The sequence below is a fragment of the Centruroides vittatus genome, unplaced genomic scaffold, assembly GCF_030686945.1.
Source record: "Centruroides vittatus isolate TY-2023 unplaced genomic scaffold, ASM3068694v2 contig_1776, whole genome shotgun sequence".
Classification (NCBI taxonomy): Eukaryota; Metazoa; Arthropoda; class Arachnida; order Scorpiones; family Buthidae; genus Centruroides; species Centruroides vittatus.
In genome coordinates this window covers 1026086-1044661 of record NW_027121087.1, presented here as the reverse complement: position 1 = coordinate 1044661, position 18576 = coordinate 1026086, and the positions used below count along the sequence as shown (strand labels likewise).

The 18576-nt window shown below is 29.2% G+C and overlaps 1 protein-coding gene across 1 annotated transcript; it reads left to right on the top strand.

The window, feature by feature from the left end:
* Positions 1-884: 884 nt before the first annotated feature.
* LOC136969293 (kelch domain-containing protein 2-like) lies at positions 885-18124 on the top strand. Its single transcript, XM_067263406.1, has 10 exons — positions 885-981; positions 2398-2474; positions 2564-2784; positions 3527-3621; positions 3755-3832; positions 4017-4156; positions 4457-4569; positions 4784-4944; positions 15090-15142; positions 17765-18124. Exons 1-10 carry the CDS (start codon positions 898-900, stop codon positions 17895-17897), a joined length of 1155 nt encoding a protein of 384 aa, XP_067119507.1. The 5' UTR covers positions 885-897; the 3' UTR covers positions 17898-18124.
* The last annotated feature ends 452 nt before the right edge of the window (positions 18125-18576 follow it).

Sequence of the window (18576 nt, the reverse complement as noted above, 5' to 3'; positions counted from 1 at the left end):
TTTCTGTTCCGCTCCATCTCCGCAACATTTTTCCAATCTCGTCCATCTATTTCTGTTGATAACTATCGCCCATTTAAACCTAACCAAAAACTGTCCGATCGAATGTTTCGATTTAGAATCTTATTAATCTCCAAATTTATTTTACCTATAGCTTTTTTTTTTTTTTAATTTAGTTTTTGCATTATTTATTTAAAAATATCTATTCAAATTCTCATTTTTAACGACGGGATGGCCGCATAGTTAAAGCGGCAATCTTGGCCGGATGGCCGAGCGGTAAAGGTGGCAGCCTACCGCTCTGGGGGACCCGGGATCGAATCCGAACGGGTCGAATAATCCCCAGGAATTTTTCGGGGGGTGGTCCGTTCGGATATGTCGGGCCCCGTCCCTCACCACCCGGTCGCCCTATTGTGGGCCTGGCCGAACCCATAATGGGCCTACTAAAAGAGGCCCTCTTAGTGCCCACAGGGCGGAAAGAGTTAAAAAAAAAAAAGCGGCAATCTACTACTCTAGGGGACCCGAAATCGAACACACGAGGAGTCAAAGATTTTTGAATTTTTCGGGGTTGTAATCTGTCCGAATATATCGGGCCCCGTTCTCAATATCCGACTGCTCTATTATAGGCTTGGACGAGCCTAAAATGGGCTTACGGAAAAATACTCTCTTAGTGCCCACGGAACCGATATAATTGAAAAAATTCAGAAATTTATAATTTTAATAATTCACATTGTATCATAATAAATTAATACTTATAAATAAATTAAATGTATTTTTATTATACATGTACATATATTAATTTTTGTTTATACGCGTCAAATATTTTTTTTTTAAATTAGTCGGATCGTCTGGTAAATTTCGTAAATGCAACGCCATCTGGAGCTAAAAATCAACGCGAAAACAATGGCGTACGAGCAGCCGTCAGGAAGAACTGGTCATGTTGCAGTCTTTTATAAGAATTGTATGCTTGTTTGGGGAGGATATAAAGTGAGTGAGTTCATTTAAGTGTTTATAAATGTCTACAGATAATCGAATAAGACATTAATACGTTAGATAGAGCGAATTGCGTATTTGTCAAGTCAAGTGCGTCATACTTTTGTTTACAAATTTTCAGGTTGAAATTAAGTATTTTTTATTCGAATTCTACTTAATTACAAACAATACGACGACGTGAAGCTTATTTAATCATTTCTTGCATCTCAAAATTAAATACATTAATAAAATTACTTTGTAGCATGTGCTTTTAGGGGGGGACAGCACATCCCTCTGCTAGGGCATATTCATAAGACTAAAAGGAACTGTGAATATAAATTGAGACCTTTGTCTACTCTACTAAAACAATAAGTATTCTTACTCCTATGGGCCTGGTCTACAGTTCTGATAAGGTCCTAATTGCCTTGTTCTTAATGAATGAATGAGTGAAGTTATCGGAACTGTAGACCATGCCCGTAGGAGTAAAATAGTATAGGGGAGTCCTAACCCCTCATTTGGAACTGTAATTTTAAAGTACCATATTTTACGGCGTGTAAGACGTCTTGTTTCGGCCTGGAATATTTAGGGGAGGTATTTAATGTATTTAAACTGTCCCGTGCCCTTTGACGCTTGGTCCCGAAAATTTTTTACTGTATTTGGGTTCAAAAATATAAAATTAGAATGCACGTTTTTATTTATCAGGGAAAAGAGAGGAGTTTAAAAAGAACTCATTTAGGATTAAAATGTATCGTTTAAATATTTGACCCAAATACGTGCAAATCTGCTGGATTTAATCCGTTCGGGTATCGCTAGCCTATGGAATATTATTTATATATAAAATGCGGGGAAATTTTGTTTTGAATCTGTTGTTGGACAAAAGTTGCATCTGGTGTACCATAAAATATGGTACGTTTATGGACATTACTGCATTTGGCTTAGTATTTTAATTCTTTATTTTTCTCTCTTTTAAACATTTTTGCCGCTTTGTTTTGCCATCCCTCTTGTTTTTGCTGCCTGAGGCCTCATTCGTTGAGCCAGCTCCAGTTACTATTTTATATGTTAGATTTGTTGAAGTTATTAGATATTATTCTTAACAAATAAACATTGCATTACCGCAATATTACTATATGTTCTGATGCTATAATTTTAAGTATAAACTTATAGCTGTTTATAAATAGTTTATACAAGACTGCTAGTGCTCTCTGTTGGCAACTGTTCTGGTAGCACTGACGTCGAAAATCTGTTTTTCTTCTGGTATGAGTTACGGTTGAGTCCGTACCGATGGTGACTAAATTCGGATATAAAATGTTCAGCCTACAGAGTGTCTTCAATAATAGATATAAAAATGGATGATTCATATTAATGAAAGTTATAATTACATTATTTTATAAGTAATTTCATTATTGTTTAAATATAGATTTTGTTCCTCAGGAAGCTGCAAATGTGAATAACAACAGATATCTTCCAGGTTCAGAATTATGGATATATGATCCACTTACAGAAAAATGGTGAATACTTTTACTGTTTTAGTTATTGTAAATTAAATACAAATTTTTTTAATATTGTATTTAAAACATTTAATAAAAATGCTTTATAGGTTATTAAAAATATGTCATGGAACCCCACCACCGGGTACCTCTGGTGCTACTGCTGTTATGGTATCAGATTACATGTATTTATTTGGAGGTTATTGTGATAATGGAAACACTAATGATTTATACAGGCTTAATTTAGAAACTCTGGAATGGACTTATATTGAACCCAAGGGATCTCCTCCAACCCCATCCGATAAAATGGTTGGATGGGAATACAAAGATAAGTAAGACATTTTTAAATTTTACAATTCAATGGTTAAAGCCTATTTCAAGTTAAATTGAATTAATAGTGAAGGGATTAAACTTGTCATAAAATTTTAACTATGAATGGAAATTGAGGAATATTCTAAAAATGTTTAAATATGTTTAAATATTCTAAAAATAATAAAAGTTTAAAAGCCAGATCTTTGTTAATAATTTAATGCTTTTCTATTGAGAGATGACAAATTTAAGTTATGTTTATTAAAGAAAATTGGAAAGTAAAATGAGAATACATTGAATGGCTGTTGATGGCAATTTTACTTAAAATTCTGAATTTGAAATATGAAAAAATCTAGATTGATTTTTTTCCCCTTAAGGAACTGTTAGTTTTGAGGAATTTATTAGTAAGTTACTCCAGTTTCTGAACATCTTTGATTTAATATGAAGTTTTTGAATAAAACATTATGCATTGTGATGCAGTTCTTAATGATGTTAATATATAAGAAATTTTTAAAAATAAGTATAATGTTAACAAATAGTTTATAAATTCTGAGGAAATATTCATTTATTTTTGTTATGTGAGGTTGAACTAAATATTTTATTCATAAAAGTACATTAGGAATAAAATTATATTGAGTTTGCTCTAAATATAATATTTAATTAATCTAATTAAAATAATTTGAAACATCTATAATTTAACTTGATTTATTATCTTTATTTTATTCTTAAATAATTCTGTTGTTTTTTTCCCCTTCCCTTATCAGAATTGTACTTTTTTGGTGAATTTGGTGTTTTGCCAACTTTTGGAATTAAGAAACAACCTGATTTTCAATTTGTGTTAGATCCAACAACTCCCTGGGTTAGTTACCTTTATATTGCACATTTTAAAAATATTATTCTAAAGTTTATTTGTAAATATATAATTTTTTTACATGCAATTTTAAAATAAAATTATATAAAAATATGACTTTTATGTGTTAATTTTTTTATAGATGTATAGAAGAGGTTGGAACAATCAATTAGTCATGTTTGATACAGAAAAGGGTATTTGGAGTTGGCCAGAATATAATGTTAGTGACTTCAGAATTTACAAAATATTGATTTAATAAGTCAGAACTTCATTTTACAATATATATTTTTTTATTAAAGTATTTAATGTTACAATTAACTATGTTAATTTTATAAATCATTATTATGATTTTAAAGTAATTATAATTATTAAAAAATTTATTTTTAAAGTATTTTTTTTCAAAGGGACCTGTGCCAGATGCTCGTGCAGCTCACGCAGCTTGCCGTGTTGGACATTTTGTTTATATTTTTGGTGGAAGACATCAACATTTTCGTCAAAATGATACTCATCGCTTGAATTTGGAAACTATGACATGGAGTGGAAAGTGAGCTTTCATAGAGAGTATAAAATTTAATAATTTATATTGTTTAGGATTATTTATGCTGGTTTTTTTTTTATAATTTATTATACAAAATATAAAAATTTGATTAAATTAACAAATTTATTATACAACAAAATTGAACAAATTTTATTGTGTATGTTAAAAATTTTCATATTAAATTATTATTTAATACGTAAATGTCACTGACAAAACTGTAAAACACAAAGATAAAAATATTTTTTTCCTATTAAATCATTGAAATAATCCAGAAAAAAAATCTAATTTACAAATTTTATGTAACAGATTGTCTACATTAGGCCCACAACCTCAAGGTAGATCATGGCATAGTTTGACAACAATTTCACAAGATGTTATTCTTCTGTATGGAGGTTTTAGTCAACATAATGAGCCTTTGAGTATGTGAAAAATTAAGCTATTCAAAAAATGAATGAATAGATATTTAATTTCTTTTCTATAGTATGTTTATGTACTACAGAAATATAGGTAAGAAAATAGTAGGTTTACTATTGTTTTCTTATCTATATTTTTGGAGAGACTATTTAATTTGAAATATATTTATATGTATTTAAAAATGCATTAAATTTTTAAAATGAAATTATTAATGTGTAGGTGATTGTTGGCAATTGAATCTATCAACTCTAACTTGGTTACAAGTGGATTTATCTTTTACAAAGCCTCGATTGTGGCATACTGCATGTCTTACTTCATATGGAGAAGTAATTATTTATGGTGGTTGCACAGAGAATATTCTTAATCGGACAATTGTAGCAGTAAGTAGTATTATATGAATTAAGTCTATAGAAATTTATTCCAATTATGTATTTATAATATATAAAATTATTTAAAATTAAAAACAATATTTTTTGATTATTTACTCATTGAAATATTATAGATGATCATATTTGAAATATAACTTCTTACATGGGGAAACTTCTAATGCAGAACTTCTTAATTGAGTCCTACTGTATTTCATAAGTTCTCATTTTTTCTCCATAAGAGATGTGTTAATTTTTCTTGTATAAAATGCTCCTGTTTAAGAAAAGTTTCCATTTAAATATACAGAATTTGTCCATGACTGGAAAACGGATATGCTTATGAAATTTTTCAACTGCGTCCCTTCAAAAGTTTTCTACATTTAATTACATATGGAAAAAGAAAAAAATTATTGGGTTGTTCGGAAAGTAATTTTGTTTTTTCCATAGAAAAATAAACGCAATATTCTTATAATAAATAAATATTTTATTGAATTATATATTGACCATTTTGGTCAAATACCTGTTGTCATTGTTTCTGGTAGTAGCATGATTTCATTCATAAAAATTTTGATTGTTGTTTACAAAAAATGGATCCAAGTGATTTTTGACATTGTCATTTCAAGTAAATGTCTTACAGTTAAAAAAAATTTGTATAGACCAGAACAAGTAATAATCTGAGTGTGCCTGATCAGAGGAATATGGTTGGTGTGATAACACATCCCATCTAAGCTATAACAGTTTCTGACAAGTTATCAAACTTGTGTGAAATTTGGCATTATCATGGTAAAACACTACACTTTGTTTGTTGATCAATTCTGGCCTTTTCTGTTTGATGATATTACTCAATTTGTTTACTCGATGGCAGTGCACTTTCGAATCAGTTGTTAAATTCTCTTGTAAAAGCGCACAAACAAATTTCTTTAAAATCCCACCATAGAGAACATCTCTCTTTAATAACATGTGGAACCCATATATCGAGCTTTGAAATGAAACCAATTCATTTTAAGTAATAATAAACAATTCAATTTAACAGATTTAATCTCTTAGTGATTTTACGTGTTGTTAGAGGGCAGATTGCTTCAATTGGTACCTTTATTTTGTTTTCATTGGCTTCAAATGGCCATCCAGAATGTGGTGTATCTTCGATATTAAAATTGCCAGAATGCAATTTTGTAAACCAGTTTTGGCACTGTCTTTCTCTCAACACATCTTCTCCAAACATGTACCACAATTTTTTTCTTGTTTGAACAGCATTTTGGTTTTTTAGTTATAAAAAAGCAAAATATGCCGAAAATGATGCTTTCGATTTTCCATATTTGATGGGTCACTGAAAAAAAAACAATTGTACAGAATCAAACAAAATTTTTTACAAATAAGCCTTAAAATGTCAGCTGTCGAAGTATATAATGAAAATGTGGTTTAAAATAAAATTGGCTGGTAAAAATACATCTAATTCCTCTAGTAATAAAAAAACAAAATTACTTTCCGAACAACCCAATACATTAGGAAATACAGAGAACTGTGTATCATTGCTAGCTAGAATGTGGCTTTTACAATTTTCTTAGACTGTTATCTGTAGCAATGCTTGAGCAAACAGCAAATTCTGACAAATGTTATATGTAAATGATACTGTAAGTCTTCAACAAATTTTAGTAGATTTTGTTTGAGGGAATCATAAAATGTATTTTCTTTTACATAACAAAACAGATGTAGCAGGCTATGTTAGACAAATATCTAAATTAATAGATACTATATAAGCCTAAATTTATTGTAATATAATAGAAAATTTTAAATCAACATGGATTATTGAAAGAAAAGCTATATTATTTTCATTTCTGCTTAAGAAATTTTTTAAATTTGTTTCTTGAAAAACTTCTTAATCAAGTTCTACTGTAAATAGTTTTGTTGATATAATAATTAATTATTTGATATTTTTGCTGAATTTTAATAATCAGTGCATGCTTAATTAAAAGTTTATAAATTTTTAAGATTAGTCAATCAGTTGTACAGTACATTAGTCAATATTAGTCAATCAATTAAGATTAATTAAATTTTGATAACTGAATATTACATACTATTTTATTTGAGAGCTGAAGATAGTTCCCTAGTATTATTGATCTTTTCAGTACTGTACATCAAGGATTTAGTTGGCAGAAATGTAAATTGCCACTGAAGGGCCAGTCAGGGTGGTGGTGGTGATGTCATTAAATTTGACAAAATTAGCTATCCAAACACTATCCGTTGAATATTACTTTAATTTAGAAATATGCTTTGAGGAAACTTATTTATTCTAATTTGTTAAGAAATTTTTTGAATAAATTTAGATTAAATAAATTATTTTTGTAACAAGAGTTAGTATTCTGAGTTATCTAGGGAACATTGTTGATGCTTTGTTCACTTTTTACTTAATAATAATAGTTTTTTTATGAAATATAAAAAAAATGAAGTTGTCATTAAGTATAATAATTGTGCTTTAATTTACTGGAAATGTTTTTATCATTTAAGTTGCCAAATAATTGGGGATAAGTATAAGTAAAATCAATATATTTTTTAAACATGTTTTAAAGTAGTTAGTCGTAAAATTTATTGATTTTATAAATTTTGTTATTCATATAATATTAACATTAGTTATAAACTTAAAAATTTTACTTATACTGCTATCACTAAAATGAAATAGGAATTATTTCAGATAATAGCATTTGGTGATGTTATCCAAATATAACTTAAGTAGTTCAGTTGCCAGATGCATCAATCACTTTTTAATCCATTGATTGCATTAACTTTACAAAGACAAGTGATTGTTTCCTTAAATATTCCCAGATATTATAAATTTAAAATATCTTATTTTTATGATTGCATCAATTTTCTCCAAATATTTTCAATTGGATTTAAGTCTTTCAATTTTTCTAATTAAGGGGCAAACATTTATTGTAGAATGATTATGCTTTAACAGTTCAATTGATGAGAACTGAACAATTATAGCGTATAAAAGTGAAAACATAATTCTTAGAATAAAATGTGGAGATACATTTATATATGTATCATAAACATACTTGAATCTAAGATACAAGATATATAACAAACATACTTGAATCTATATAGATTCAAGTATGTTTATGTATTTGAGTGAAATAAATAAATTTTCTATCTGGACTAGTTTACTTGGAGAAACCAAAGTCAAACTTTTACACTTGAACGAGATATGAAGCACATTTTCATATAAATAATGAGATTCACTAGTCTGTAGCAATGCTTTCTCATATGAAAATATGACTATTCCAAAATTCATGAGGATATGATGAGATTTGATTTTTCATTACAATATCTCTTTCTGAACACTTGTCAAGTAACTTACAGGACAATGAGTATATCTGTTATGGACAAAGTGATTAATACGGGCATTATGAATAATGACCAACAAAATCGGGCATTGTAATAAATTTCAATAATTTATCAGATTGACCGGTCATTATGAATACTGTTACCACCTAGTAGGGCAAAGTGGTGATAATACGTTGAGGAGTGATCATTCGACATATGATAGCCAATCAGAACTTACATCTTAATTGCGCATGTGTATTGCATTTAGTACAAAATTTTAAATTTATGTGACCAGTAGTTAATCTTTCTTCTTTGACAAAAGTAATGATCATGGAGGAATCATTAAGTGATATGAATAATCGCTTCAACAACCGATTAAACGAGTTAATAGCAGAAAAAGATGAGAACAATCAAATTTTTACAAAATCAGTGTATTTGTCAATGATAGAAAAAGTGAAACAGTCAAAAATGAAAGTTAGTTCTAAGTTACCGGAAGAATATCAGTGTTTATGTAGATATGACGTTGTATCTATCGGAAATTTAGAAAAATTAATTATGCTTGTAGAAGGTAATGTGATTAAATATTACGTTCACACGGAAGAAATATTTCAGACATTGCACAATGCCCATATTGCTATTGGACATGGTAGTAGAAACCGTATGGAAAACGAATTAAGTACGAAATATAAAAATATTACAAGGGAGATGATTGTAATTTATTTGAACTTGTGTGAAATCTGTCAGAAAAAACAGAATGTTCCTAAGAAAGGCTTGGTAGTTAAACCGATTTTATGTAATAAAATGAACTCAAGATGTCAGGTCGATCTTATAGATATGCAGTCGCAAGCCGATGAGGATTATAAATTTATACTCGTGTATCAAGACCATCTAACTAAATTTGTTCAACTACGACCATTAAAAACTGAAAGGGCTGAAGATGTAGCCTATGTTCTTTTAGACATTTTTACAATTTTCGGTGCACCAAGTATTCTACAAAGCGATAACAGCAGATAATTCGCGAATAATGTCATCAAAGAAATGTGTAATATGTGGCCCGAGTTAAAAATGGTGCATGGAAAGCCCAGGCACTCACAAAGTCAGGGTTCAGTAGAAAGATGTAATCAAGACGTAGAAAATATGCTTAGTTCTTGGTTGGAGACTAACAATACTAACAAATGGTCAGAAGGATAACGTTTTGTACAACTGATGAAAAATTGAGTGCATCATACTGGTATAAACTGCAGCCCCTATGAGGCCATGTTTGGAGCAAAGTTAAAAGTTGGACTAAAGAATTTTATACCCAACGAATCGTTGACCAATGCTAATACGGAGGAGGATCTAGAGAGACTTTTTAAAACTATCAACAAAGTAAGTCAAAGTTGTTCAAACTCTGAAAGTTCAGGTACCGTCCAAGAAAACATAAAAGATTATTCAATAATGCCATCCTCACATGCATATATAACTGATGAAGTTCAAAGATCTACATCGTCTTCACATGAAAAAAATCTAAACCAGGATGTTATTAGTATTACAGAATTGGTGAGTGAAGAAGAAACAATTCCAAAAATAGAAGAAAAAATAAGAAATGTATCTAAAACAAGGGAGATGGCTTTGTTAAATCTTAAAAAGCAAGCAGAAAAAATGATTGATACATCATTTTCCAAATACACAGCAGCTATTGTTGGTGATACAGTAAGGATTCGTGTACCTGATGTAGATCGAGCCCGCAGTAATGGAAAAAATATTTTAGGTGTCGTTGCGGTTAAAGATAAAAACCTTTACAAACTGGGTACCAAATATGGCATATTAAATCTATTATATTCCAGAAACCAATTTACTGTTTGTAAAGAAAACTTCATTTCTGTTGAAGATGTACCGGGTGCAGAAATTTCGCTTAGAGAATGTGCAAGAATGTCATCAATTTCTGGAAGGCAAGGCTATAGTCGATGCTGCTGCAAAATTGGTTGCAAATCTAATAGATGCAAATGCTACAAAGAAAAAAAATTATGTAATTCCAAATGTCATCAAAATCTTAATTGCTCAAATGAATAAACTAAAATAACATTTAATGTTTTATATAATTTATACCAAAAATGAAACTCCAGAAGTTTCCTGTAAATTGATTTTTTAATTAAGTATAAATTTGTTAATATTAGTTTAATTAATATAGTTAATAGTACTTTGAAATAATTTACAAAAAATAGATATGATTATAGATTCTAAATGAAATAAGTGGAGTTTTTTTAATCAAATTTAAAATTCAGTACTAAACACGATACACACACACAACTGAGTGCCGATTGGCTAGCGTATGTCGGATGATCACTCCTCAACTTATTATCATCACTTTGCTCGACTAGGTGGTAGCAGTATTCATAATGACTGGTCAATTTGATAAATCAATCAACATTTATCACACTGTGCGCCCTTTTTGGTCATTATTCATAATGCCCGATTAATCACTTTGTCCATAGCATATCCACATTCTCTCTTTTATTTTTTTAGTATTTGACTAACATTATAACTTTGACTTTAGTTTAGCAATGCTATATTACTTAAAGGTTCAATAAGAACATATACAGTTCAATAGTGTGTTGAGGACATTTTCTTGGGGTATGCCAGATTGTTTTAAATTTAAGTTGTTTCTTTCTTGCCATTGACATCCAATTTAATGCAATTTTATGATAAATGTTCATTTGTCATAAAATTGAACAATAAATGATAAATATCCATTTATGATTTATTGTTCTCATTGAAAATTACTAATTTTTATAATCCAGTAATTTGTCCTTTTGATATCATTTGTTAGTTCCCTACTATTTGAATTTTTTAGCATTATGATAAAGGAAATTAATGCATTTAAACCTAAATTATTATATTCATTTTAATATGAAAAACATACATCATATATGAAATGAAAAGACAGTCGCCTCCAAAAAATAATTTTTAGTGGATCACCATTTTTCCCTTACATTGTTCAAGAATAAAAACTTTTGGACGACCCGACCTTCCTTTTTAGGCTTCACGGCCGCCCAGGAAACAATTCTATAAAACACAGGAAAAAGTCCAATTAAAATTATAAAAATTTCACAAATATTGGAATTGGTGACCTTACGACGTCTTGAGTTGCATCCATGACTTCCAGTCGGGATTTTCGGACCTTATATCCACTTGTAAATTTGCGCTGTAAAATGTAGATTATCTTGTCCTCCCTCTGGCGGCGAATTATTATTAAATTTTTTAGTTTTAAAATTTTTCGCTGGATGAAATTATTTTTTATGAAATGAAAAGACAGTCGCCTCCAAAAAATAATTTTTAGTGGATCACCATTTTTTCCTTACATTGTTCAAGAATAAAAACTTTTGGACGACCCGACCTTTCTTTTTAGGCTTCACGGCCGCCCAGGAAACAATTCTATAAAACACAGGAAAAAGTCCAATTAAAATTATAAAAATTTCACAAATATTGGAATTGGTGACCTTACGACGTCTTGAGTTGCATCCATGACTTCCAGTCGGGATTTTCGGACCTTATATCCACTTGTAAATTTGCGCTGTAAAATGTAGATTATCTTGTCCTCCCTCTGGCGGCGAATTATTATTAAATTTTTTAGTTTTAAAATTTTTCGCTGGATGAAATTATTTTTTATGAAATGAAAAGACAGTCGCCTCCAAAAAATAATTTTTAGTGGATCACCATTTTTCCCTTACATTGTTCAAGAATAAAAACTTTTGGACGACCCGACCTTTCTTTTTAGGCTTCACGGCCGCCCAGGAAACAATTCTATAAAACACAGGAAAAAGTCCAATTAAAATTATAAAAATTTCACAAATATTGGAATTGGTGACCTTACGACGTCTTGAGTTGCATCCATGACTTCCAGTCGGGATTTTCGGACCTTATATCCACTTGTAAATTTGCGCTGTAAAATGTAGATTATCTTGTCCTCCCTCTGGCGGCGAATTATTATTAAATTTTTTAGTTTTAAAATTTTTCGCTGGATGAAATTATTTTTTATGAAATGAAAAGACAGTCGCCTCCAAAAAATAATTTTTAGTGGATCACCATTTTTTCCTTACATTGTTCAAGAATAAAAACTTTTGTTATAATAAAAATTTATGTTGTTGTTGTTAATACATCATATAGTTCAAAATGACATTGGTTTTTTTTCTTACTTAATCTGAATTTGTTCTTCACACAGGAAAAAACTGTTCACACGCATTCAGAATTATTAACATTAATTTTAAAAATATATTAGCCATGTACACTTAAAATGGATAAAATGACAGCTACCCAAAGTAATTGATAAGTGCCAGATTTTGCTTTTTTGAAAAAACTTCAACATAACTAATGGAATTAATACTTCTCACTTGAGAAAAAGCCATATATTGTGGACTGGATTTAGAATATTGACAAGCATTATAACTTTAATTTGCATGAGTGTAAATAAAGTTATGTAAAAAATATTTCTATTTTTAATGTTGATATTTGATATATATTTTCTAGCTAATTATGCCAAATTTGCTACTGTGATGATGTCATTGTACTGATTTGTGTACAGTTATGATATTTTTTGTTTTGTTGAATGTACTGGTACATCCATCAAGAAACTTTATAATGTTAACAAAATCTTTTAATAACAACAACAACATAAAATTTTTCATTTGTTAGAAAAATTTATGTTGTTGTTGTTAAATGCTAATCCATCATATGAATTTATTCAAATTTTTTTAGAAAAGCAAAAATCAACGTATCAACCTTCCACTAAACATTTAAAATCTATCAATACTTTGAAATCTAAAATTTTGATCTCTACGACACAGTGCTATGCTGCTGTTAAGTTATCTTCATTCTTATCATTAACTACTACTAAGTTGTCATGAAACTTATTTTACTTATACTTTTTCATTCTAATCCCAGACCTCTCTTTGTTGTACACACACAACACTTTCCCTCTTTTTCCTCCACAATATATAAATCCCTGCTCTTTTATCCATTCCTTTCTTAGCTGTCTTGTTTTTAGCCTACCTTTTATATTGTACTGATCAGATTTTACAATTTCTAAAGTTTTTAATTGATGAGTCAGAAAGTTTGAAAATACTCAAATTAATATACCTTATTTCCATGGAGGCAGTCTGCAGGCTATCTATTAAAAAGCTGCATCTCATTGTGCTGTGTGGACTCTACTGGTACTAAAAATTAAATTAAAAAACTTTGATATCAATAACTGTTTTATTTCAAATTACCTTTACATTCACACTACATTTTTTTGGGAACAATTAGAACTCTAGCAATCAAATTCATTGCCATTATTGTTTGACTAGAGATTCCACTGTCAAGCATGATGACTACTTTCTGTGAGAAATTAGAATTGAGAAGAGTAGAGATTTCAAGAAATTCAAGAAGAGTAGCTAATATTTCTACAAATTAAGTAGCCTGTACAGCTGTTGGTACATAAGTGATGAGTGATAATACATTTTAAATAACAGGTTTGTTAGATCATTACTTCCAGTTGGATAATAGAACATCATGTGGTCACTACGGAAAGTTTTTTTTAAAAAAATTTATTGTAGAAGCAAAATGATGTAGGTATTTTTTTAAAATTTAATAGATTAAAATTTGCCAAAATATTTTAAAATGAAACTTCAGGTAAATGGCATCACCAATATCACTGGAATGTAAGTGATATCACTGAGCTGAAATTGATAAAACCTTTTTTTATAGCTAATATTTCTGCAAATTAAGTAGCCTATATTTTCTGTTGGAACATAAAAAGAATATAAACAAAATTTTACCTGAATTGGACAAAAATAATAGTTATAGGGAATTCACAAACATACACCTAGATGATGTCTTTTATATTATTAAAAATTGAGATGAGACTGTTGATAATGTGTCCACTTCAACAGCTGCTTCATTGTGCATCTCTTTGTGCTCACTAATAGTAGAACTTCATTTTACACTCATTATAAAACAGCAATTTTACTTACTTGATAACAAATATTCTTCATAAAATTGATTGAAAAACATGAAAATTTCATGAAAAATAAAGATTTTCCACAATCTTTCCTTACTACCATATCAAAAATCTCTAAACTAGCAAAAACTCCTATAAGTTGCAATCTACTAGTTTCCAGTAACTAGTCACAAGCTAATGAGAACAAATCCTTTAAGGATTTGATATTGCTGGGGAGCAGTGAAATTAAGCTATCATCAACATTTTCACTCACTGTATTGTCCACAGACAATACATAAAAGTTTGAAATAAAAAGCTTGTAAAATACTGTTGTGTGGACTATAGATAAGGACAGACTATTAACAAGAGAATAGAGTAACTATTTTAGGATCACCATTAAAGCAGAGTTTAGTTAGTAAAAGTAATTAATCGGTTATATTATTTAACAATTTGCAATTAATGCAATACACGTGCAATCATGAAATGATTTAAAGTATATTGTTAGCTGATTGATTTATAATTACTTTGTCTGTTGACTTAAATGTGAGTTTGTTCTTTTTTTTAAAACCATTAACTGAATAAAATTAATTACAATCTTTGTAATAAAGTAAAAAGTCAGAAAAAAGTTTAAATATTTTTGTTCTTATTTCTTAGCACGAATGATGTATGAATGGATTAAAGAATAAACTGACATTCTCATTGATTTATTTTCCTTAAAATTTATAAAATTTAAAAGTAAAACTAATTAATATACTGAACACTATTAATATATTAATTTATTAAATAATTTTCAGCATACTAATTAAGTGTCTTTATTTCAATTTTACATTTACAGATAAATCTATAAAAAAAATAATTTTTAATAAATGTGTTGATTTTTCAGGAACATGCAAGCAATCTTATTATTTTGAGATTTTCACCAAAGACTTTATTCAGGTTTGTTTTAATATATTACATCAATTTAATACAAAGAAATATGAGTTCTTATTATTAGTTTCGGATGAATCTTGCTGATTTTATTATTAACTTTTTTAATTTAGATAATTAAATAATTTTGTTATTTAAATAATAATAATAATAATAATTATTAAGTACTTGTATTTAAACCTTTCACATCACATAAGATGATGATTTAGTGTCACTTTTTCCACACAAGTTAGTAAAATTAAATTTGTAATTGTATGTTAAAGTTTTTCATTCTGTAGTTTATTTCTTTATATGTACAGTACAATAACAACATTAACATTGTTATATTTAAAGGTCCTTTAAATATAACAATGTTACTATATCACACCACAGATTTTAGGTTGACAGACTGACATCATTTATTGGACGGCAATTTGAAAAAATTGTAGACCTATAAATTTCCACTGTTGTTTGTCTGTTCATCTATCTTTCCTTAATCTCAAGAATGGAGTTAGATAGATGAAAGACAAGACCAGATATGGAAACCGTAGGGTCGGGAAGCCCCAGCTGACTATATAAGAACTTCCGATGCAAACTAGAAGACATGTTATTTCAATTCAAAAATTTTCCCCCGAAAGGTGTTAGATAGATGACTGGCACAACTCTATTTTTAAAGGAAAAGTATGATGTACAGGGATAATCCACTACTAATTTGAGGTGGAGAGCGAGCATATATTTTAATTATTATGCCTTTGTGTCCTTTATTTTAAAGTACCAGTAGACAACAAGTTTAAATTATCAACAGGACTTAATATACTGGATTTATGGATGCAGAAATTAAGTCTTATAGATCAGAAATACTATAAGCCTCCCGCCCTCCACAAAACTTTTGGACCCCCCCATACACAGATCAAAACACCTTACATTATCCATAATACATAAATATCACCAAAATACGTTCAACTATACACAGATTAGTTTATTTTGGTGCAGTCACTTCAGTTACATACCATTGCCTTAAATACAATCAGAACACAGACAAATTTTGTGTTTACCAGACAAGCTTGTCTGGCAAACACACAAAATATATGGGATCTGAATCAGTCCAAAAAATTGCTACATTTAAAAATTTTTATAATTCTGTTTATTTTTGCATTGTTTGTGTATGATAATAGTATATTATTTATCCAAACACATTAATAAAATATTTGTTTTTATGTTGATGCATTCTTTAAATTAAATGTGATCTAGCTATCTTTCTAGCTTTATCAGAGCCTTAATGCTCTGATAAAGCTAGAAAGACACATTATGGTATGAATAATGTTTGAATTTAAGTATAAAATTTTAACAAGTAAGTTTAAATAATAGAAAAAATATGTTTACTTGTAATATTTGTGTATAAATACACATACTAGCCTAAAAGTCAGTTAACCAGAGTCATTTTAAGATATTTAACAATAAAACTAATAATATGCAGTTATTCAAAATTTAATTGTCCATGACTTATGAATTGGAAACAACATAAACTATAGTTTGTGCCCGCACGAAACTGAAGCAGAAAGTTTACTTCTCTAAAAGATTGATGCAAATACAATAGTGAATGAAATATTTACTGAAAAATTCCCAGATAATGGATCATCTAATTATCAAGTTATCTACAATTTCAATAAACAGCAGCAATTTTAGCCAGTTAGGGCTATCAAAAATGTAATAACTGAAGATTCATAACAATGCATTAGAATGCCATAACTTGTATTTTTGAACTTTTAAACAATTTTTATTTAATAGAAATTATTAATTTAAAACATTCAAAGTCAAGTAAAAATCATCCATTTCATTTGCAACAACCTAATAAAGGAAACAGCTTTATTGTAAACTTACATATTCAAATTCAATCAAAATGGCATTTAATGCCATTTTGATAGAAATTACAGTAATGAGAAGCCAAAAAACTGTCCAAATGTATAAAAAAAGTGATAGTCTGGAGAGTAAGGTGAATAGGGAAGAATTTCATTTAAATATGTTCTTTTTTGTGACAAATAATTAAAGAACTGCAGACCTCCAAATGATGCTCCTTATCTCTCTTGCCAAGTTTGTGTGGTACCCATTTATCGAGCTTCTTTAACGTGTTTATTTGACCATTTCTTGATGTCTAATGTGTTCACAATTTTCTGAACTGTGAAGTGATCTGATTTGACAACGTTCTTCAATTCTGATTTTTGAGATTGGTTTAAAAAATTTTGTGGGAATACAAATGTCTGCTAGCCTGCTCACTCACAGAGCCTTCACCAAAAGTTTAATTGGTATTTTGGACTGCTCTGGCTGCATTATGCCCCTGCTTATACTTGAACAATAATTTGTGAATTTAAAAATGTATTCAAATTTTCTAAGCTCCACGTGTTTAAGAGTACTTTATATTATTTCTATGCCATCAGAAAAACGAGATTAATTTTCTGTGCGCGCGCTCTTCCAATTGCAAATGTACTGCACCATTCACGTGGAAAAAGTCAAACTACAAGGCCGGAAAGTTTAAAATTTAAAAAATGGCCATTTCATTTGCAACGACCCAATACTTTAAAATGCTTAACTGACTTTTAAGCCAACTGTATATAATGTAATTAAAAAAATTTGTTAATATAAATCTTTGTATAGGCTCAGCCTGGATAGAATAATTCAGTATAATGCCATTCTTCAACCATTTTGGTCCATGTTACCATATACTCTGCAAGCGATTCTCAATCTTCGAATGAGCAGCGGTCGTCACACAAGTCTCGGCGGTTCGTGATGCTAATGCGCACATTATATCGGTAAATTATTTTATTAAATACATTTGTGAAGATTTTTTTTTTAACATAATGATCCAAGATCAAATACAAAGTGAGATTTTTGAGATTCTTTTTAGCATGTAAGTTGTGCAAGTGCAATATTTATATTGTGACTGTGAAAGTATAGAATACAAAAGTTTTTTATTTCTTGTTTTTCTGTTAAATAAAATTAATAACTTGAATTCTATTGCAGTTTGATATATTTTATTAAAATACAAAAGCTTCTGCGAAGAGAAGGAAATGTAACAAGAGGGAAAAGTGTATTTTTTAATTAGCATTAATACACTACCTCCTACAGTTGTATAAATGCCAGTTCTACAACCATATGAATTCAAAATAATCTTCAAATTTCCTTGTTTTTGAGGAAAATCATTTATTTATCTAACAATAGTAGTAGTAATTTGGAGAATTTGACTGAAGCTTCTTACTTGGCATTTGCTAGAAAAATATTTTTCATCATTACCTGATAAGTAAATAGCTTTGGAAAAAAGTTCATTAAAAACAGGGACAGAAATGGAGACTGCTACTCTTTATTTATGTAGCAACATAAACTGGCTGAAACTTCTCTGTAAATTCTGCTTATAGAGGTTTTCTTCAGTTATAACTGAAGAAACCTCAGAAGCACATTGATCATTACAC

Coding starts and splice junctions, on each gene's coding strand:
- LOC136969293 (XM_067263406.1), top strand. CDS start 898: ATGGCGTACGAGCAGCCGTCAGGAAGAACTGGTCATGTTGCAGTCTTT. Junction 2,785..3,526: donor TGGATGGGAATACAAAGATA/AGTAAGACATTT, acceptor TTCCCTTATCAG/AATTGTACTTTTTTGGTGAA. Junction 3,833..4,016: donor GGAGTTGGCCAGAATATAAT/GTTAGTGACTTC, acceptor TTTTTTTCAAAG/GGACCTGTGCCAGATGCTCG.